Genomic DNA, 24,596 nt, shown 5'->3' on the forward strand with positions numbered 1-24,596 from the left:
TCGATACAATACGATACGGTATTTTTGAGGATAAGAACCGATGAATACCGATACACGATACCAGCTCATTCCTTAGTAATATTACTATTCATTTAATTTTATTTTTATTACTATATATATATATATATATATATATATTCATTAAATTTTGTTTACTATTCATTCATTCTTGTTTTTAATATATAGGGAAATAACTATAAAATAAAATAAAAAAATGGGAATTTAAAGACGAATTACCAACGATTGGTATAACTGGTTAGATTGTGAGGGGCTTGGATTGTGGGCATTGCTCGACAAGTGGCAGCTGTATGATTCATAAGGTGTGGTGTGGCGTGACGGGGCTTGGGTTGGGTGTGATTTGGCGTGACTTCAGACGGCGTGGCCAGCCATGTGTAATTTATTAGTTTTTTTAACTATTTAAAAAAATTTCATTTAACTAAAATTGAAGATTACATATAATTTTTTTAAAAACTACATAAAATTAAAAAAAGCTACATAAAATAAATAAAAAAAGATGAAAAAGTTCATGATTTTATCCATTGTATATTTTTTCAAGATTTCTTATTTCATTTGCAACATCAATACCAATTCTGGGCCGCTAAGGTGATCGACGGGCATGGCGAGAAATTTCACATTTTCGCGTTTTTCTTTTAGAGATGTTTTTTTTATCGTACTAGGTTTGGATATTTTTCCTCATCTCGATCCTTTGTTGTTGGATGAAATTGAATGTGTCGATTTTCGTCTCAATTTCTTCCAACTAGTCGGTGTACAACCCTTTACCCAAGGCCGAGTTATGGGCCGAACCCAATGCCGAACTCGATCTCCCTCTTTGAAGCCGCTTTTTTGACGTAACTCTACCTGGTGGGCGAGGAGAATCATCAAAATCATCCAAATTTAGATCAAGCTCTTGATCACGAGTATAGGACTGAGCTTGGGACGAGGGTATTCGTGCCCTTTCGGATGAAGTTGATTTGCTAGCAGTAGGAACTCTCACCATTTAGAAGCGTACCTACATACAACCCAACAATGCATGTACTTGAACTCGTGCTTCTTGTTTTCTCGGTATGATGCCATGACATTCTTGATAAAGTCGGCCTCCGATTCACCGCTCCTTAGCGAGTTCTTCACCTTATGGAAAAACCGTCAAACGCCGTGACTTGTGTATTTATGTCACTCCACTTGGACGAGAGGCTATCATTTTCACGATACACCTCCGCGTTTTGCAATCCCAAAAATCTTTGCGGTGTTGTGAATTCTCTATTCCAAAAAGTTTAGGCATTATTGTAACGCCCTGCTTATTTGTACTTTCCATTTATAGCTTGTCTTGCTCGTGTTTCTAATTTTGGAAGCTTTGTATCATTGTACTCGTTCCTTCTTGTAATCGCTGTAAACTCGAGACTTCGATCGTAATGAAAATCTAAATTTTTTTTATACATGCTTATACGTGTCGCAATACTTGGGTTATACGTTACCAATCTTTAACACATATGCTTAACCGATACCCGACCTACTGGTACTCATAACTTATACAAGCTAGTTAACTATTAAATATGTGGTTAATTCTAATAATATAGAAATAATAATAATAGTAATCCTAATAATAATATAATAATAATAATAATAATTCTATCCTAATAATAATAATAAAATAATAGTATATTATTTCAACGTAAAGTTGATGATTATTGTTTCAAATGTTATCTTGCAAAATTAAAAAAATATAAAAATAAAATGAAAGAAGTCAGTAGCTCGATTAGAATAAGGCTGCCAGTTAAGTCTTTCATTTTTCCTCTGTTTACTAAACTCCCACTTAAATATAATGTCATATTTGATTTAATAATTTATCATAACATAATAAACCTAAGTTGTCACAACAAATAAACAAAAAGGGGAAAACCAAATGGCTGTTAGAAGCCATTCCGGCCGCAAGTGTCACAACAGCAACAATATTCTTTTTTTTTTCCTCTATTATTTTTATTAGTTTACCACCCAACTAATCCTATTAATTACAACCAACTTTAACCCTAATCCTTCCCTATAAATACAACTTAATCTCAGCCTCCTTACCACTTTACAAACTCAAATCTCACTCTCAAAACTCTCTCAAACTCCCTAAAATTCGCAGCTATAATCAGAATTTCGGACAGATTCAGCAAGCTTCACTAAAGTGAGCATAACTCACTCAATACTTGTCCGATTTAGTCCATTCTTTTTCCTATGTGCTTGGATCGACCTTATCTTCGATTCCATGGGTTTTTCACAGTAAATAAGTCCCTGGAACTCTGGCAAAAAGGCTCCAAAGTTCACTGTTCATTTATGATTTCATCTATTCTTCACTAAACTTGTTCAACTTGAGTCTAACTCATCTCAAACCTATGTCCTTATGCTTATAACCACTTCTATGGTTAGTTAGGCTTAAAAACAAGGTTGAGACATACAAAATCAGAGGTTAAACCTCAAATAAATTATGTTTTGTTTAGGGTTTTTGACCCACAAGTGGTGTTCAAGCTTCAAGCTTGATAAAGGTGTGATTGTGGACTAACTTGGGTTGTCCAACGTAAAATCCCCACATTACTTGATGATTTCTCATAGTGTAGATGTTTATTATTCTTGTATTGATATTAGTTCATGACCCTCCTTGTATGTTTTTACATCAAGTGTAGTGGTGAACCATAAGAGGTACCTAAATGGAAGCTTGTTCTTCCTACCTCCTATATGAATTCTATGACACAATAGAGGTACCTAAATGAAGATTTATCTTCTACCTCATGCTTGAATATTAGACTAAATGATCCATATAATACTTATACATATATTTACTATTCGAACTCTTGATGATGGACTTGTGTTCATTCGTCAAGGTATTAGAATACATCATCTAAAACACAAGACTTGTTACGATTCTAATGAGTATACTACTCATGAAAACATTAACCCTTGAGGTTTCATAGTGTCAAGAACAAGTACTTAATGTTGAAGGATGATTACTTTCGAATATATATATTCTTGTGTTTTAACTTCCTAAAATCTCTAAATCCTCCGAATGCCCAAACTCACGCACCTATGTTTCCTTGTGTAGAAGGACTTGGTGTTCCAACCTCCTAATCAACCAACTCACTCGCGGATTCAAGTAGAAGACTTGCAAAACCGTGAGTACACTCGCAACCCCCTTTTTATGTTTACCACTTTTTGGGGTGTAACATGTTTAACTATTAAACTACACATAAACTTATTCTTTATGCAATGCACAAAACAATCCTTATACATGAATACTATGTTATGATACTTGATGCTTACGTGGACCATACTTATGTGATATGTTTTAGTCATTAGCTTTCACGAGCCTCCCTTCGACATGTATAGCGCTATAGGAGTAACGCACCGCCCCCCTTAAACTTGGGTCATGTTGAATTAACTAAACTTTCTTGCGTGAACAGAGGATTGGCTAGAAATATTGCATGCCATGTTAGGTTGATCTCGTATAAACTAAGTTGCCATGTGGATTCGTTTTTAAACTTTTACACTTATACTTATACTTATGCTTAAACTTGTATACTCGCCTTTGCTTTTGCATTGAATTGTATTTTAAACATGTTACAGGTTGATGATGACGATGCTATGAAAAGAAGTAGCGTTGATGCCTAGATACACATATAGACATTTAGGTTTAATAGGTTGAATCAATTTTGATTATGTTGTTACGTATTTCCTTTGAACATGTTGTTATTTGAATTTCCTTGTATGTTTGACAATCTATCTATGAAATGAAATCGGTTTATTAAATATTGTCACAAATAGCGTTATGATGTCTCTAGCAATCTTCACACTTCGTCTCATCCCGATGTTTCCGCCATTGGTTGGGGTGTGACAGATTGGTATCAGAGCCATAACTATAGGGAATTAGGAAAATTGCTATGCTTTTGCCCTAGTCTATAGTTTTAGGAACTTTGTCTCTTATTTGTTGTTTAAAACTTTTGTACTCTACCATGCATGCTTCCTAGGTACACTTCTTGTTATTAAATTTATGCGCCTTTCCTAAGGCTAACACGAATACACTTATGCTATTTTATACTCTTGTAACATCAACGAGACAACTTTACCAAAATAGGCGTGAAACCCACAATTTGGTAAACGACTCTCACTCTACCTTTAATCTATTTTTTGCACGAAATTTCACCATTAAGCTAGGAGTGACATCCACAACTTAATGGTAATTTCCATTTCAACTCTAGTGGACCCTTGTCAAAGTGTCAAAATTTTATTTTGGCCGACAAGTACCAACCACATTTAGGGTACGAAATCGTCAAGTTAGGGGTGAAACCCGCATCTTGTCGATTAAGTCCCATTCCTTGATTTTTATTCTCGCCAAAGTCCCGAATGTTCCAATCATTTAGAGATGTGTAGTAACCGGAAGGGTAAGATACCGTTAATCGCTTCTCGACGAGAGTATCTTACTTATAGGCCAAAGCACAATATCTCTAAATCGAAAGGACTTTCGACCTACTTTGGAATTGTCGACGTTTCTCTACCCGAAACAATCCTATGTTTTATTGAGCCTCTCTTTATGTATCTCAATTTATATGTGATTTTATACTTGAACGTTCATTCATTTCGAAATGTCGTTTTAATCATTTCGCACGTTACCGCAATCACAAACAATAATAATTCTCGTGAACAAACTAAATTTATACCCTCTTTACGCAACTTATGTGTTATACTTGTTGAATGCATGTGGAAACTTATGCTCTATGTGAACTTTACTTGATACATGAACATTTACTTGCTTTTACATACACAAACCTTATTTTCAACTAATGATCAAGTCTCATCCTTTCCTTCTCTTTTTCAATCTTTTAGATGTCGTCTAGTTCCTCCAAGAGACGCAAGTCAAAGAAGGGTTCGACTTCCACCGCCATGTCTCAAAAAGATTGCATGAAATTTATGGCCAAGCAATTTGCTAAAGTCCTACCCGACATCGTTAGCAAGATTCAAACCGATTCACCGCATGGCTCTGTTGACTCAAAGGCAGACAAACCCAAACCGACCTTCCAGTTTAAGCAATTCATGGCTTGTAAACCCTTAGAATTTACTGGCAAGAATGGCGCTACCGCCATGATGAACTGGTTTGATGCCATCGAGCTTACCTTCTTGCAAAGTGGTTGCCCTGACGAACTAAGAACCTTGAATGCAACTGGGGTGTTTCGTGAAAAGGCACTTGAGTGGTGGACGACTGAACGTAACAAAAGAGGAAACGAGGTCGCACATGCTATGCCTTGGGACGATCTCAAACAGCTCATGAAAGACCACTTCTGTCCCCCTCATGAACTCCAAAAATTGGAGAACGAATTTTGGAACCTTACTCAAAAGGGGAGTGACATGGATGGCCTGATTACGCGCTTTAAACAACTCAGTGTTCTTTGCCCTGGACAGGTTGAGACCGTTCCTAAGACCATAGCCAAATTCGTTCGTTGTGTTGCACCTCCCCTGACAAACCACCTTGCCTCTGCCAATCCCCAAACCATTGAAGATGCTTTTCGTATAGCCACGGAACTTAACAACAACTGCGTTATCCATGGAACCTATGATAAAGTTTCAACGAAGAATGCACGCCAAGCTACAACTGAAACTACCACTGTTGAGCCCTCACCCTCCCAATCGTCCAAGAAAAACCAAGGCAAGAAGCGGAAGGCTTCGAGCCAAAATTGTGCGGTCGTCACTCCGCCAAACCCTCAACCCTTACAAGCCTTAGCCGCCGTTGCACCCGCAAACACCGAACCACCAAAACAAGGTTATGTTGGAACTCATCCCAAATGCACCACCTGTCTGTTCCATCATCCTGCCAACGTACCCTGTCGCAAATGTGCCAACTGTCAGAGGTATGGTCATTTTGCTAACCGATGCCGAAACTTCCCGCAAGCTTCAAATGCCCCTGTGCGAGCATGCTACAAGTGCGGCGACCTCAATCATCTCGCCAATGTTTGTCCCCAATGCTATCAACCTCAACAACAGCAGCAACTACAGCAACCGCAACAACCACCACATCAGCAACAACAAGCTCAGCAACCTGCTAGAGGCCGAGCTTTTGTCATCACCGCTGCTCAGGCTCAAAACGCAAACGACGTCATTACCGGTACATTTCTTGTGAACCATATTTACGCTTCTTGTCTATTTGATACTGGCGCCGATAAGAGTTTTGTGTCGCTAGAATTCGAGCAATTGCTTAAGTGTAAACGCTCTAAGTTGCCAAAATCTTTCGCTGTCGAAGTCGCTAATGGTAAATCCGTCACTGTTGATTCCGTTCTTCCCAATTGTTCCTTGATTCTCAACGATCATACGTTTTCGATCAACCTTATACCTATGCAAATGGGTAGCTTTGACATCATAGTAGGCATGGACTGGCTTAGGCGAGTTCGTGCTGAAGTTGTTTGTTCTGAAAAGTTTATCCGCCTTCCTCTTCCAAACGGTGATTCTCTACACGTCTATGGTGAGAAACCTTCTCAAGGTCTCAAGCTTATGTCGTGTATCCAAGCGAACAAATGCTTACGCAAGGGTACCTTCGCTTTTCTTGCCCACATTGTGGAAAAGAAGGACAAAGGCCCAAGTATAAGCGATGTCCCTGTCGTACGTGATTTTCCTGATGTATTTCCCGATGATCTTCCTGGTCCGCCTCCTGCTCGTTCGGTCGACTTTCGAATCGATTTAGTGCCTGGCGCTACGCCCGTCGCTAAATCCCCCTATCGTCTAGCACCCTCTGAGATGCAAGAGCTCTCGAGTCAACTTCAAGAGCTTCTTGACAAAGGCTTTATACGCCCTAGTACTTCTCCTTGGGGCGCTCCCGTTTTGTTTGTCAAAAAGAAAGATGGATCATTTCGTATGTGTATTGACTATCGTGAGCTCAACAAGCTTACTATCAAAAACCGATACCCTCTTCCTCGCATTGATGACCTCTTCGATCAATTGCAAGGCGCGACCTGCTTTTCAAAGATCGATCTTCGTTCTGGGTATCATCAACTTCGAGTACTCGAAGAAGATGTACCTAAAACCGCTTTCCGTACACGTTATGGTCATTACGAGTTCGTGGTCATGCCCTTTGGTTTAACCAACGCACTTGCTGTTTTCATGGATTTAATGAACCGCGTGTGCTAAGCATACTTGGACCGTTTTGTGATCGTCTTCATCGACGATATTCTCATCTATTCCAAGACGCAAGAAGAGCATAAGCGACACTTGCACCTTATCCTTGAACTCCTTCGTGCTGAACGTCTATATGCCAAATTCTCCAAGTGTGAATTTTGGCTAAAAGAGGTTCAATTCCTTGGTCATACTGTCAACGAACTTGGAATTCACGTTGACCCCACAAAAATCGAAGCTGTGAAAAATTGGATCACACCTAAATCTCCGTCTAAAATTCGCTCGTTTCTTGGTCTTGCTGGTTACTATCGTCGTTTCATCTCCAACTTTTCAAAAATCGCTGTTCCTTTGACCTCCTTGACTCAAAAAGAGAGACCTTTTGTTTGGGGTCCCGAACAAGAGGAATCTTTTCAAACGCTCAAGGACATGCTTTGCAATGCTCCTATCCTAACGCTTCCTGATGGTAACGATGATTTTGTCGTGTATTGCGACGCTTCAAACCTTGGCCTTGGTTGTGTCCTTATGCAACGTGACAAGGTTATCGCTTACGCATCGAGACAACTCAAAATTCATGAGAAAAACTATACTACCCACGACCTTGAACTTGGTGCAGTCGTTTTTGCGTTGAAGATTTGGCGACACTACCTTTATGGTACTAAATGTGTGGTCTTCACCGACCATAAGAGCCTTCAACACATCTTCAACCAAAAGGAACTAAACATGCGTCAACGTCGTTGGGTGGAATTGTTAAACGACTACGATTGCGAAATCAAATACCACCCAGGAAAAGCGAATGTAGTAGCTGACGCTCTTAGTCATAAAACTCATGTCAAAAGTATCCGTTGTTTCCAACTCGTCCACGATCTTCAAAATTGCATACGTAACGCTCAGTACACATCCGTTAATGAGGGTAACCTCTACAACGAGATGCAATGTGGTGCTGAAAATAGTCTCGTGTCCAAATCTGATGGCATTTTATACTATCTCAATCGCATCTGGATTCCCAACCGTGATGATCTTCGCAAATTCCTGATGAAGGAGGCCCATAACACGAAGTATTCTATTCACCCTGGTGCCGACAAGATGTACCATGATATGCGTACATCCTATTGGTGGCCTGGAATGAAGAAGGATATAGCCACCTTCGTCTCAAAATGTCTCACATGTTCCAAAGTGAAAGCTGAACATCAACGTCCCTCTGGCTTACTCAAACAACCAAGAATTCCTATCTGGAAATGGGAGAGCATTGCCATGGATTTTATCACTAAGCTTCCTCGCACTACTGCTGGTCATGACAGCATTTGGGTAATCGTTGATCGATTGACCAAGTCAGCTCACTTCCTCCCTATTCGTGAAGATTTCAAAGTCGAGAAATTGGCTAAGGTCTACATGAAGGAGATAATCTGTCGTCATGGTATTCCCATCGACATCATTTCTGATCGTGATGCTCGTTTTACGTCTCGTCTCTGGCAAACTTTTCAATCTGCTATGGGTACTAAACTCAACCTTAGCACTGCCTTCCATCCTCAGACTGACAGTCAAACCGAGCGTACTATCCAGACCTTAGAGGATATGCTTCGTTCATGCGTAATAGATTTTGGTGGCAACTGGGATTCACACTTGCCCTTGGTCGAATTCTCGTACAATAACAGTTATCACGCGAGTATTCAAATGGCACCTTTCGAAGCATTGTATGGTCGCAAGTGCCGTTCGCCTATTTGCTGGCACGAGATTGGTCAAGCCCAAATCACCGGTCCCGAGCTTATACAAGAGACGACGGACAAGATTTTACAGGTTCGAGACAACTTATTGAAAGCCAGGAGCCGACAAAAGAGTTACGCTGACAAAGGACGCAAACCTATGGAATTCGAGACAGGTAACTTCGTGCTTCTCAAGGTATCCCCTTGGAAGGGCGTGGTTCGATTTGGCAAGAAAGGGAAACTCGCACCTCGCTACGTTGGTCCTTTCAAAATTCTCGAGAGGATTGGCGAGGTTGCGTATAGACTGGACCTGCCCGAGGAACTCAGCAATGTACACCCTGTCTTCCACGTGTCCAACTTAAAGAAATGTCTAGCTGACGAAGGACTCCACGTTCCTCTCGAAGACTTACAAGTTAACGAAACACTTCACTTTGTGGAAAAACCGGTCGAAATCATGGACCGAGGAGCCAAGCAATTGAGGCGCAGTCGAATTCCTATCGTCAAGGTTCGATGGGAGGGAAAACGTGGCGCTGAATTTACTTGGGAACTCGAGAGTGATATGAAGGCGAAGTATCCACATCTTTTCCCTACTTCTTCCTAAATTTCGGGACGAAATTCCCTGAAGGAGGGGAGACTGTAACGCCCTGCTTATTTGTACTTTCCATTTATAGCTTGTCTTGCTCGTGTTTCTAATTTTGGAAGCTTTGTATCATTGTACTCGTTCCTTCTTGTAATCGCTGTAAACTCGAGACTTCGATCGTAATGAAAATCTAAATTTTTTTTTATACATGCTTATACGTGTCGCAATACTTGGGTTATACGTTACCAATCTTTAACACATACGCTTAACCGATACCCGACCTACTGGTACTCATAACTTATACAAGCTAGTTAACTATTAAATATGTGGTTAATTCTAATAATATAGAAATAATAATAATAGAAATCCTAATAATAATATAATTATAATAATAATTCTATCCTAATAATAATAATAAAATAATAGTATATTATTTCAACGTAAAGTTGATGATTATTGTTTCAAATGTTATCTTGCAAAATTAAAAAAATATAAAAATAAAATGAAAGAAGTCAGTAGCTCGATTAGAATAAGGCTGCCAGTTAAGTCTTTCATTTTTCCTCTATTTACTAAACTCCCACTTAAATATAATGTCACATTTGATTTAATAATTTATCATAAAATAATAAACCTAAGTTGTCACAACAAATAAACAAAAAGGGGAAAACCAAATGGCTGTTAGAAGCCATTCCGGCCGCAAGTGTCACAACAGCAACAATATTCTTTTTTTTTCCTCTATTATTTTTATTAGTTTACCACCCAACTAATCCTATTAATTACAACCAACTTTAACCCTAATCCTTCCCTATAAATACAACTTAATCTCAGCCTCCTTACCACTTTACAAACTCAAATCTCACTCTCAAAACTCTCTCAAACTCCCTAAAATTCGCAGCTATAATCAGAATTTCGGACAGATTCAGCAAGCTTCACTAAAGTGAGCATAACTCACTCAATACTTGTCCGATTTAGTCCATTCTTTTTCCTATGTGCTTGGATCGACCTTACCTTCGATTCCATGGGTTTTTCACAGTAAATAAGTCCCTGCAACTCTGGCAAAAAGGCTCCAAAGTTCACTGTTCATTTATGATTTCATCTATTCTTCACTAAACTTGTTCAACTTGAGTCTAACTCATCTCAAACCTATGTCCTTATGCTTATAACCACTTCTATGGTTAGTTAGGCTTAAAAACAAGGTTGAGACATACAAAATCAGAGGTTAAACCTCAAATAAATTATGTTTTGTTTAGGGTTTTTGACCCACAAGTGGTGTTCAAGCTTCAAGCTTGATAAAGGTGTGATTGTGGACTAACTTGGGTTGTCCAACGTAAAATCCCCACATTACTTGATGATTTCTCATAGTGTAGATGTTTATTATTCTTGTATTGATATTAGTTCATGACCCTCCTTGTATGTTTTTACATCAAGTGTAGTGGTGAACCATAAGAGGTACCTAAATGGAAGCTTGTTCTTCCTACCTCCTACATGAATTCTATGACACAATAGAGGTACCTAAATGAAGATTTATCTTCTACCTCATGCTTGAATATTAGACTAAATGATCCATATAATACTTATACATATATTTACTATTCGAACTCTTGATGATGGACTTGTGTTCATTCGTCAAGGTATTAGAATACATCATCTAAAACACAAGACTTGTTACGATTCTAATGAGTATACTACTCATGAAAACATTAACCCTTGAGGTTTCATAGTGTCAAGAACAAGTACTTAATGTTGAAGGATGATTACTTTCGAATATATATATTCTTGTGTTTTAACTTCCTAAAATCTCTAAATCCTCCGAATGCCCAAACTCACGCACCTATGTTTCCTTGTGTAGAAGGACTTGGTGTTCCAACCTCCTAATCAACCAACTCACTCGCGGATTCAAGTAGAAGACTTGCAAAACCGTGAGTACACTCGCAACCCCCTTTTTATGTTTACCACTTTTTGGGGTGTAACATGTTTAACTATTAAACTACACATAAACTTATTCTTTATGCAATGCACAAAACAATCCTTATACATGAATACTATGTTATGATACTTGATGCTTACGTGGACCATACTTATGTGATATGTTTTAGTCATTAGCTTTCACGAGCCTCCCTTCGACATGTATAGCGCTATAGGAGTAACGCACCGCCCCCCTTAAACTTGGGTCATGTTGAATTAACTAAACTTTCTTGCGTGAACAGAGGATTGGCTAGAAATATTGCATGCCATGTTAGGTTGATCTCGTATAAACTAAGTTGCCATGTGGATTCGTTTTTAAACTTTTACACTTATACTTATACTTATGCTTAAACTTGTATACTCGCCTTTGCTTTTGCATTGAATTGTATTTTAAACATGTTACAGGTTGATGATGACGATGCTATGAAAAGAAGTAGCGTTGATGCCTAGAAACACATATAGACATTTAGGTTTAATATGTTGAATCAATTTTGATTATGTTGTTACGTATTTCCTTTGAACATGTTGTTATTTGAATTTCCTTGTATGTTTGACAATCTATCTATGAAATGAAATCGGTTTATTAAATATTGTCACAAATAGCGTTATGATGTCTCTAGCAATCTTCACACTTCGTCTCATCCCGATGTTTCCGCCATTGGTTGGGGTGTGACAATTATAAAAAAATTATATTAAAACTGAAAAAATAATATTGTTATATAAAAAATTTGAATCGGATTTTGCGATTCGTCGATATAACATCTTGCCAAAGTGGTTTCTTCTTGAGGCGTCCACTTTATTTGTGTTCGTTGAGCGGCCGCTAGTGGTTTCTCTTCATCTGTTTTTTTTCTTGTGACTTCTTTTTTTGGCAGGTTTGGATGATGAACCACCAACGTCTTGCGGTTGTGTTTCGGGTACGGAATCGGGTTGGGAAAGGTTAACGGGAATAAATGAATTGTCGTATGGAAAGTTCGTGAATACACAGTTTTCTAAATACGACGCGAATCCTGCTAGTTCAGGACACGGTGAGTAGACTAAACCTTGAGGATGGTCGCGGTTTGTTGGTTGACGGTTTTGTGGTGGGCTAGGGTTCAGGTTCTCTTGGTAACCAAATGGGTTGGTTGGATCGTAGTTTCGGTTAAATGGATGCATTGTAGAGGATTAAGTGTGTCACACCCCAACCGATAGCGGAATCATCGGGGCACGACACTAAGCGAATCAGATTGTTCAAGAGAATCCATAACGACTAATTTAGCGGCAATATTTAACAAGTTCAATATCCCATACTATTAAACAAATATTCCAACCAAAGTCATAACAGATTCAAGTCTCTTAAACAAAACAAATCCGACAACTTAGTTTTTTAGGTGGGTTTCTAGCATTCCTATCTGTTTGCAGCAAAACAATCCATCAACCTCTCACAAACTGTCGCAACCCCTGTCCCCTAATTACCCGGGAACGGGAGGCCGCGGCCATTTTCGGTGGTATCAGTGTTTACCATTTTGGCAGCGAAAATTACATCAGGACCGTAGTTAGGAAATATTTTATCAGAGTAAAATACCACACTTTTATAATATTAAACACATGGGAAAATCCCAAGTTTCAATTATACACATTTTCATAGGGATAAACCCTAATTTATTTAAATAAAAACATCTCTTTATTTTAGGTAACTTTATAGTCACTTTTCCAAGCCTTCAGTGCTGTCCAGCTGGCTTCTATTTGGCTTTCACATTTTGTTACCTGAAACGCGTTTAAAAACATTTTGTTAGTGGAAAATACTGGTGAGTGAATCCCAGTTTAATCAAGACACGTAAAAACCGTTGTACAGTATTGAGGGCGGTCGCGCAATTACATTTGTTTCCATATACTTTAGTTACCACCCACGGTACTGTCAACCCGACTTGTGGTCATGTTACTACTCACAATGTAGTAACAAATTTTGTATACAAAACCCCAAGATACCGATGATAATTGTAGAATACAAATACTCAATCACTATTTAATGTAATGTTAATTATATGAGGTTTTGTAAAAACAGTTTACAAAAAGGAGATTACTCACATTGTTGTCTTAGGGTTTTCCTTAAGGATTTCCTGGTGATTATCTATTAATTACACAAATGCACACGCGTTAGTATAATAACCCAATATTTACATTTGTAATACCGTCCCCGAGACGGCATTCCAACAACTACGTCAGGCAGAACCACCACAGCTGTTACGGAACCCTAGATCAATCGGGCAGCGTATCTAATACGTAACTGTTTTGGTCAAAAATCAAGCAAGGATAATGCAACCAAATCTTTTGTTGTGAGGTATGATTCTTGAATCTATGAACAATTGTGTGAACAACTTGCAAATCAAATAGAGAGGTGACACAAGGATTTGTACGAGGAAAAAACCCTTGATCAAGAGTTGATCTCCGGCATAAAAAACCTCGGGTGATGGAAACTACTGATCACCAACTAATATTATACAGAAAGATGTTACAATTCGGGATGATAACAAGCTTGTTACAAGGAACATTAGTGTGCAAAAGTGCAAAAGTGTATGAAATCGCCAAGTAAACTGCCGAGAGCTGTTCGAGAGTATGTGTTTGCTAAAATTAGCCAAGTGTTCTAACTCAAGCTTGTTATCCCCTTTTTAAAATTAGAAATAACCAACATAACTAACTATCCGCTAATTGTGCAAGCTCCCCACGATCTCCATAACGTTCACAAAGCCATGCACGTGCGGAATATTGAGAGCATATTCCCCAAGAATATCGGTAAGAGTTAGTCCATGCCCATACTCCTGCAAAACAAGCTCACATATAATGAAGACAATCGTTAGTATAAGGATAACAATAAGGATCCTGAATCCTGATCCTGCAACACCTACTGAGGATCCTTAATTCAAACAGAATTGAGGATCCATGATCCTAGCAGTATTTGAGGATTCGTGATCCTTAGGATTGGAAAATTCTCCCCAAAATATAAGGAGTAAAGTGTAAATTAGCGAGTTATATTGTCACAGCCCCCGATCCCTAGTTCCCGGGAACGGGCGGCCGTGAGCCAGTTTCGGTGGTATCACATTTATTTATTCAATTTGGCAGCGGAAATTTTCATCAGGACCGTAGTTAGGAAATGTTAAATCAGAGAAAACCACCTCGTTTAATAATATTAAACATATGGGTAAAACCCAAGTTTCAGTACACACATTTTATAGGAATAAATCCTATTTATTTAATAAAAACATCCATTTTATTCTTAGGTAACTTTATTGCCACTTTTCCAAGCCTTCAGTGCTGTCCAGCTGGCTTCTATTTGGCTTTCACATTTTGTTACCTGAAACGCGTTTTAAAAACATTTTGTCAGTGGAAATACTGGTGAGTGAATCCCAGTTTAATCAAGTTTAAGTAAAAACCAATTTCCAGTACTGAGGGCACATCCGCAATTACATTTGTTTCCAAGACATCACAATTAACATCAGTGGTACAGTCATACTCAACTTATGGGATGTTACCACGTCAGTAACCAATTTTGTATACAAAACCCCAACATACCCACTATAATTGTATTCTTTACAAATACTCACTAACTGCTTTGTATATATTTAATTTATTGAGGTTTTGTAAAAACAGTAAACAAAAAGGTTTACAAAAAGTGAATCAACTCACAAAAATGAGTATATAAAAAGAGGATTAACTCACATTGCTGTCTTAGGTTATTCTTTAGGGTTTTCTGGTGAATATCTATAAATTACACAAATGCACGTGTGTTAGTATAATAACCCATTTTAACATTAGTAATACCCTCCCCGAGACGGCATTCCAACGACTACGTCGGGCAGAACCACGACAGCCGTTACGGAACCCTAGATCAATCGGGCAGCGTATCTAATACATCTCCAGGGGTTACAATACTTACATCGTAGCAGAACCTCGCTATTTTAGGGGGTATAATGCCCGGGTATAATAACGCCACTACAGAAAATTTGAGAAAGAAAGAAAGAAATGAGCGAGACGGACTGAAGGCTGATGGCCTCTATTTATAGGGCTGTAATCGCATCTTCACGCGGCCCGCGTTAAGTATGGCTAACCCTTACGCGGCCCGCGTCAACATGGGTCAACGGCGTAGCTTGGTCCGGTCACCACTAGGCTTGACACGATGTTGACACGTGTCAGCTCCGGGTCATGCCACAATTCAGGACACTCGCGGCCCGCATGAACTTAGGCTATCTTATACGCGGCCCGCATGAACTTATGATTTTAGCGGAGTCTGGTTGCATTCTAATGCGGCCCGCGTTAAGTTGAGGTGAGGTCAATGCGGCCCGCCTCAACTTAATAATTATTGTTTTTAATTTATTTTATATGTTATATTTCTACTTTGGGCTCGGTTTTCACATACGGGATGCATATAAAGACATGTTGAGACATTTAAAGATATATTAGGGTGTCGGAACTATTATGAGGGTGTCGGTTTTACCGAGGGTTGTTATATCCTCCCCACCTTGTTTTAGAGCTCGTCCTCGAGATCTACTGGAACAAGTGCGGATATTTCTTTTGCATTTCTGATTCAAGCTCCCATGTGTATTCAGGTCCTCTTTTGGAGTCCCACTTTACTTTGACCAGAACTAATCTCTTATGTTTGAGATTCTTAATTTTCCTATCTTCAATTTGTAGAGGCCTCTTTACAAATTTGAGTTGTTCATTAACCTCTATATCCTTGAGAGGTACTACGAGTGATTCATCAGCTAGACACTTTTTGAGATTAGATACATGAAATACATCATGTATTCCTGCCCTTTCCTCTGGCAGTTGTAGCTGATAGGCTACAGGTCCTATTCTTTTAAGAATTTTGAAAGGTCCAATATACCTGGGACTAAGCTTTCCTCTCTTGATGAATCTTACCACTCCTTTCCAAGGAGAGACTTTTAATAATACTTTATCTCCTACTTGAAATTCTAATGGTTTGCGTCTGTTATCAGCGTAGCTCTTTTGTCGATCACGCGCTGCTTTCAGTCGTTCCTTGACTTGAATGATTTTGTCAGTTGTTTCTTGTACTATCTCAGGTCCAGATAATTGTTTTTCCCCAATTTCTGCCCAACAGACTGGGGTTCTGCACTTTCGTCCATAAAGTGCTTCGAATGGGGCAGCATTGATACTTGTGTGATAACTGTTATTATAAGAAAATTCTATTAAAGGTAAGTGTTCGTCCCAATTACCTCCGAAATCAATTACACAAGCTCTAAGCATGTCTTCCATTGTTTGAATGGTTCTTTCGCTTTGTGCGTCCGTTTGAGGATGATAAGCTGTGCTTAGATTTAACCTGGTTCCCATTGCTTTTTGGAAACTTGACCAAAAATGAGAGGTAAATCAGCTATCTCTATCAGAAACAATTGATAAAGGAATGCCATGTAAAGAAACGATTTCTTTTACATACAATTTGGCTAATTGTTCCATTCTAAAGGTTTCCTTCATTGGTAAGAAATGAGCTGATTTGGTTAGCCTATCTACAATCACCCAGATTGTATCATTACCTTTTCTTGTTTTGGGTAATTTGGTAACAAAATCCATTGTTATCAATTCCCATTTCCAGACTGGCATTTCTAATTGTTGTAACAATCCTGAGGGTTTCTGATGTTCAGCTTTAACTTGTGAGCAAGTTAAACATTTAGAAACATAAGCTGCTATGTCTTTTTTCATTCCTGTCCACCAGAAATTTTTCCTTAAATCCTGGTACATTTTATCATTTCCTGGATGCATCGTATATTTAGATTTATGGGCTTCTTCTAATATACGGTGACGTAAATTTCCTAATTTAGGTATCCACATTCTCTTTTTATGGAACCTCCAAATTCCATCTGTTCCTTGTTCTAATTCTTTAATCATTCCTTTTAATTTTTCAGTATCTTCCTTGATTACTGATTCTTGAACTTTCCTAATCTGGTCATTTAAATCTACTTGAAGATTTAATTTAAGAGAACGTACCCTTTTTGGCTTTTCATGATACTTTCGACTTAAAGCATCTGCCACTACATTTGCTTTTCCTGCATGATACTGGATATCACAATCATAATCACTAAGTAATTCCATCCAGCGTCTTTGTCTCATATTCAACTCTTTTTGCCCAAAAACATACCTTAAACTCTTATGATCTGTGAATATGGTAAACTTACTACCATAAAGATAATGTCTCCAAATTTTAAGGGCAAAAATTATAGCTCCTAATTCCAAATCATGGGTTGAATAATTTTCTTCATGACTCTTAAGTTGTCTGGAGGCATAAGCTATAACCTTTTGACGTTGCATTAATACACATCCATATCCTAACTTAGAAGCGTCACAAAAGACTACAAAGTCTTCAGTTCCTTCTGTTAATGCTAGTATGGGTGTATGGGTTAATCTTTGCTTAAGTATTCTAAAGGCTTCTTCTTGTTTTGGTCCCCATTTAAACTTAACAGATTTACAGGTTAACTTTGTTAAAGGAATGGCTATTCTAGAGAAATCTCAAATAAATCTTCTATAATAACCGGCCAATCCTAAGAAACTTCTAACCTCAGTTGGTGACTCTAGGGTTTTCCATTGGGTAATTGCCTCGATCTTTGTTGGATCTACATGAATTCCTTCATGGTTAACTAAATGTCCGAGGAATTGCACCTGTTCTAACCAAAATTCGCACTTTGAAAACTTAGCATAAAGTTTTTCTTTTCTCAATAAACTTAAAAGTAATTGCAAATGCTTTGCATGCTCCTCTTTACTTTTAGAGTAAATTAGAATATCATCTATGAAGACAATTATGAATTTATCCAAATATGGCTTACATATTCGGTTCATCATGTCCATAAATGCGGCTGGGGCATTGGTTAAACCAAATGGCATGACAGTAAATTCATAATGACCATACCTCGTTCTGAATGCGGTTTTAGGAATGTCCTCTTCCTGTACCTTTAATTGATGATCCCCTGATCTTAAATCGATTTTAGAGAAAAATCGAGCTCCCTGAAGTTGATCGAACAAGTCATCGATCCTCGGTAATGGATACCGATTCTTAATCGTGACTTTGTTTAATTCACGGTAGTCAATGCACATACGCATTGATCCGTCCTTCTTTTTAACGAATTAAATCGGCGCTCCCCATGGCGATGAGCTTGGCTGTATGAATCCTTTCTCCAACAATTCATCTAGCTGGTTCTTCAGTTCTTGCATTTCCGCGGGTGCCAAACGGTACGGTGCTTTGGCAATCGGTGCTGTCCCTGGTAACAGGTGAATTCTGAATTCAACTTCCCTGTCTGGCGGTAGCCCTGGCAATTCTTCAGGAAAGACATCTGAAAACTGGGACACTACTGGAATGTCTTTTAACTCTTTTCCTTTAGTGTTAGTGATTATAGAAATCATATATACTATAGATCCTTTCCTTATATAACTTGCAGTTTTCATCACAGAGATGAATTTAGTGGATCTAGATGGTTTATCTCCTTTAATTGTGATCTTTTCACCTCTTGGTGATTTTACTTGAATTGACTTTTGATCACATAAGATATTGACTTTATTGACTATTAACCAATCCATTCCTAACACGACATCAAATCCTACCAGATTCATTGGGTAAAGGTTTGCAATAAATTTTTGATTAAAAATTTCTATTCTTGCTCCTTGCAAGATTTCAGAAATCTTAACGGTTTCTCCATTTGCTGTCTCTACTAGACATTCTTGTGGTAGTTTAGTTAATGATTGATTTAGGAGTTTGCAAAGTGAAGTATTAATAAAACTTTGGTTTGCACCAGAGTCAAATAATACTTTAGCAAATATATCATTAACTAAAAACGTACCAGCAATGACGTCCGGAATTAGTCTAGCTTCGTCTGTAGTTAGAACGAATGCTCTAGCATTTTTAGGATTTTTGTTGTTTGCAGCTGGAGCCAATTTCGGACAGTTTTTCCTGATGTGACCTTTTTCTCCACAATTGAAACACATTCCATTACTGGATTTCTTCTTGCAATTCTCTTCCTTGTGTCCTGGGGCCTTGCAAAAATTACAGTAAGTAGAGCATCTTCCGGAATGCTTCTTTCTGCAGGCTTTGCAGTATGGTGCAGAGGTAGAACCTACATTCCTACGATTGGAATTCCCAGAACGGAATTCTTGAGTAAGCTTTTGGGTTAGGTTTCTCCTCTGGTCTTCTTCTCTAGTTCTCACTAGTTCATCAGTCAAGGTATTGGCTAGTTCTACAGTTTCTTCTATAGTTTGGGGTCTAGCTGCCTTGACTACATGTCTAATCTCTCCAATTAATCCCCAGATGTAACGGGAGATTAACACTGGTTCAGGTGATGCAAGGGTTGGTACTATCCTAGCATATTCAAAGAATGTGGTAGTGTAACCCTTACTGTTTACTCCGACCATTCTAAGATTCAGAAATTTATTTGCTATTTGTTCCTTTTCATTAGGAGGGCAGAATTTCCTTTCTACCATATTTTTGAATTCCTCCCATTCCATGTTATAAATTCTATCACTTCCTCTTGATTGGAGGATAGTGTTCCACCATTCTAAGGCTGCGTTTTTAAACAGATTTGAAGCAAACATTATCTTATCTTCTTCAGCACACTTGCTTATTTTCAGAACGGCCTCAGTCTTCTCTATCCAGCGTAGGGCTGCAATGGGTCCTTCATTGCCCGAGAATTCTATTGGCTTACAGGACCAGAATTCCTTGTAAGAACAACCATATGGCATGGCTCTTCTTCTTTTGGGAATGGGCGCTTGAAGTACGGGTCCATTGTTCACGCTGTTTTCCAGTTCACTTGGTCGTTTACTACTATGCTTACTTTTATTATTCGCTTCTTGAACCGTTTGAATAATAAATGGCATTGCATCTATAATTCCTTGTGCCACTATGTGTTGAACGACACTATTATCCATTTGGTTTCCATTGTTATTGTTGTCCGGATTCTCATTAACCACGTTAATGTTACTCTGGTTATCGTTATTCAGATTATCCTGATTTTCCTCGTCGGCCATCTGAATTTTAAACAATTACCAAATATTAATATCACAATTAATATTTGAATATAGCCAATCACATGACACGCACTTTTAACCAAAAGCGTCGAGCATTGCGACTTTTACTCTATTTATATAGTATGCATCATTACACACTAGTACTGAAATTTAAATTACAATACCGACTGAAATGTAAAGCTACAATACTAATAGCAGGCATCCGTAGTGTTGTTTTTTTTAGCACATACACACATATATTTTATTATTATTACTACTACCGTTCCTGTCATCACATTCACTGATATGGATTCATCCAAAAATCCATATTACGCTCATCGTATTTCCATACGAGGCGTTCTCCCACCTGTCGCATCCTCTCACTGCTTTCTAAAATTTCCTCCCCAAAAGTCCTAAGTTCTTGGACATTTTCTGCACTCATTGGGGGTGCAGGTTCTAGGACTGGGTTTGGGAACTGGGGTACAGGTTCCTGATACGGAGGCATAGGGGCCTGGTACGGGTATAGATTCTCTAACATTTCCCTAACATATGTATCACTAATGTTGTAGGGATCTTGAGGATCTAACCCTGGGTAAGCTCCTAAGTTGGGATTGGCACATTTTCCTGTATTGGGTTCTGTTGCACGTAGTCCCTAACATCGTCCCACCAGGGGTCGTAGTTGTTTGGGTCTAGGGGATCTGGTGCAGGTACCCTAGGTATCTCCTCCGGGTTGTAATCAGGCATTTCTATCTGGTTTTCTACTTCCATGGGTTGGTCAGGATTTTGTGGTTGAGGTGCTAGCATTTGTTCCAGTTTTGGGTCAGAAGCAGTGGTTGCTAAAATATGGATATTAGCGATACCCCTATTGAGCATATTCTGATTATAAGCATCAGTCTCTCTTTTAGCTGCGGCTAACACTCGCTGTTCCTGCAACTTTTTCATACGCTTTCTACGCTCATGTGCTCCCCTACTGAACCATCCCCCCTTTTTCTGAGGAAATGGCTCTTCAGATTGAGCCTTAAACACAAAGATTCCTTCTTCCGTATCAGCAGAGTACCCTGAGAGGGCAGGTTGAGAAGAGGAGGTGCCTTCGCTCCTAGGCGAACCAGACAATTGACGATACGTGTCAGATGGTCCTTGGTCGCTCATACTGTAAACTAACAGATAGTCAGATAACACATAACAAGAAAATACAATTATACACGTATTTCTGTTATTTATTTCCTAACACTTTGAATTTTGATGTCAGCAGAACACTTCTGTGGCTGAATCAGTGGCATAGCTCTGATACCACCTTCTGTCACAGCCCTCGATCCCAAAACCTCGGGAACGGGCGGCCGCGAGCCAGTTTCGGTGGTATCACGTTTATTTATTCAATTTGGCAGCGGAAATTTTCATCAGGACCGTAGTTCGGAAATGTTAAATCAGAGTAAACCACCTCGTTTAATAATATTAAACATATGGGTAAAACCCAAGTTTCCAGTACACACATTTTATAGGAATAAATCCTATTTATTTAATAAAAACATCCATTTTATTCTTAGGTAACTTTATTGCCACTTTTCCAAGCCTTCAGTGCTGTCCAGCTGGCTTCTATTTGGCTTTCACATTTTATTACCTGAAACGCGTTTTAAAAACATTTTGTCAGTGGAAATACTGGTGAGTGAATCCCAGTTTAATCAAGTTTAAGTAAAAACCAATTTGCAGTACTGAGGGCACATCCGCAATTACATTTGTTTCCAAGACATCACAATTAACATCAGTGGTACGGTCATACCCAACTTATGGGATGTTACCACGCCAGTAACCAATTTTGTATACAAAACCCCAACATACCCACTATAACTGTATTCTTTACAAATACTCAATAACTGCTTTGTATATATTTAATTTAGTGAGGTTTTGTAAAAACAGTAAACAAAAAGGTTTACAAAAAGTGAATCAACTCACAAAAATGAGTATATAAAAAGAGGATTAACTCACATTGTTGTCTTAGGTTATTCTTTAGGGTTTCCTGGTGAATATCTATAAATTACACAAATGCACGTGTGTTAGTATAATAACCCATTTTAACATTAGTAATACCCTCCCCGAGACGGCATTCCAACGACTACGTCGGGTAGAACCACGACAGCCGTTACGGAACCCTAGATCAATCGGGCATCGTATCTAATACGTCTCCAGGGGTTACAATACTTACATCGTAGCAGAACCTCGCTATTTTAGGGGGTATAATGCCCGGGTATAATAACGCCACTACAGAAAATTTGAGAAAGACAGAAAGAAATGAGCGAGACGGACTGAAGGCTGATGGCCTCTATTTATAGGGCTGTAATCGCGTCTTCACGTGACCCGCGTTAAGTAAGGCCAACCCTTACGCGGCCCGCGTCAACATGGGTCAAGGGCGTAGCTTGGTCCGGTCACCACTAGGCTTGACACGATGTTGACACGTGTCAGCTCCGGGTCGTGCCACAATTCAGGACACTCGCGGCCCGCATAAACTTAGGCTATCTTATACGCGGCCCGCATGAACTTATGATTTTAGCGGAGTCTGGTTGCATTCTAATGCGGCCCGCGTTAAGTTGAGGTGAGGTCAATGCGGCCCGCCTCAACTTAATAATTATTGTTTTTAATTTATTTTATATGTTATATTTGTACTTTGGGCTCGGTTTCACATACGGGATGCATATAAAGACATGTTGAGACATTTAAAGATATATTAGGGTGTCGGAACTATTATGAGGGTGTCGGTTTTACCGAGGGTTGTTATATATATTTTCTTGATCTTATCTGCAACTAACTAACGGATATATAGCCGTTACAATCTAACTAGCTGTTAGGGGAGGATTTTCTAACAATTAGTGATCCTTGCTTATTATCCTAACAAGTGATCCTTGCTTCTGTGACAGATAGTGATCCTCAGAAGAGCTTCAGGATCAGGATCATGGATCACCTCAAGGATCCTCATACTAACGATCGGCTGTTTGTATTTCGTATTATTTTGCAGGGGTATTGAACTTGACTTGGTCTTGGCAACGTTACTATGGAATATTCCCCAAGTATTTCGCACTCATTTGAACGAAAATGGACGTTGTGGAGAACGTGGGAGAATGGCACGAAAGTCGGGCAGTTAGTTAGCTTAGTTTAGCTTTCATATTTAAATGGGGTGACGAGCTAAAATTAGAACACTTAGCCATTTTTGCTTACACACACTCTCGTACAATTGCAGTCACAAAGCTCTCAGCAAACACTTAGCATTTCTCACACTTTTACACGTTTAAGCATAGTGATCCTTGTACTTAGCTCGTCATTATCCGAAGTTGTAAACTCTAATTGATTTATTTGAGCTTGGTGATCGGTAGTTTCCATCACCCGAGGTTTTTTATGCCGGAGATCATTCATTGATCAAGGGCTTTTTCCTCGTATAAATCCTTGTGTTGTTTGTGCAATTTATTTCATAGTGATCCTTATCATAATTCTTCACTTCAAGCATCATTCCCCGTAAATTGGAGTTTGGTTGCATTATCCTAGCGTGATTTTTAACCAAAACAGTTTGGCGCCCACCGTGGGGCAATTGGTGCTTCATTCATAAGAAAATTTTCTGTTGGTGATCATTCCAGTTCGTTGCATACGAATACATGGCTTCATCAGTGAAGAATACCTCTACGGCAATGTCTGCGGTCAATTCGTCCCAGGGCATTCCACCTTTGCCTCCACCACCTGCTGGATCTCAGAAAAATGTTGAGAAGAAACCAACTCCCATATTCCCTAAACCTCTAACTTCTTCTGCTCCTTACACTCCCACTACTAGTGACATGTTTACTTTGATTTTGCAGATGAAGGAACATATACAGCAACAGGATGAGACCAATGACAGGATCCTCAAAGAAATCGGAGATCTTAAGAAACAAAAGAAAGTGGCAGAGGATCATTCCCCACTGGTGCCCAGATCTTTGAATTTTGATACTCCGGTGATTACTTCTCAGCCTTCGGTGATTCCAGATGTTCAGTATGTGGGTGGACCAAAAGGAGTGCACTACGGATCGACAATAATGACTCAGGCATCAGGTTCATATTTCCAGCCAGCAGGATCCTATCCTCAGCATATGGGATCCTTCATGAGTTCAGGAGCCTACTCAGGAGCGCAGCAGGTTCAAGGATCCTCCTTTGTTCCAAGATCACCCCAGGTTCAAGGATCCTCCTTTGTTCCAGGATCATCCCAGGTTCAAGGATCCTCCTTTGTTCCA

General features: G+C 39.0%; 1 protein-coding gene across 1 annotated transcript; it reads left to right on the forward strand.

Annotated features, from left to right (window-relative positions):
* Positions 1-4,857: 4,857 nt before the first annotated feature.
* LOC118488257 lies at positions 4,858-12,409 on the forward strand. Its single transcript, XM_035985525.1, has 3 exons — positions 4,858-5,071; positions 5,918-6,367; positions 12,249-12,409. The coding sequence occupies exons 1-3, from the start codon at positions 4,858-4,860 to the stop codon at positions 12,407-12,409; spliced, it is 825 nt and encodes a 274-aa protein (XP_035841418.1).
* Positions 12,410-24,596: the final 12,187 nt, after the last annotated feature.

The sequence above is a fragment of the Helianthus annuus genome, chromosome 16, assembly GCF_002127325.2.
Source record: "Helianthus annuus cultivar XRQ/B chromosome 16, HanXRQr2.0-SUNRISE, whole genome shotgun sequence".
NCBI classification, from domain to species: Eukaryota; Viridiplantae; Streptophyta; class Magnoliopsida; order Asterales; family Asteraceae; genus Helianthus; species Helianthus annuus.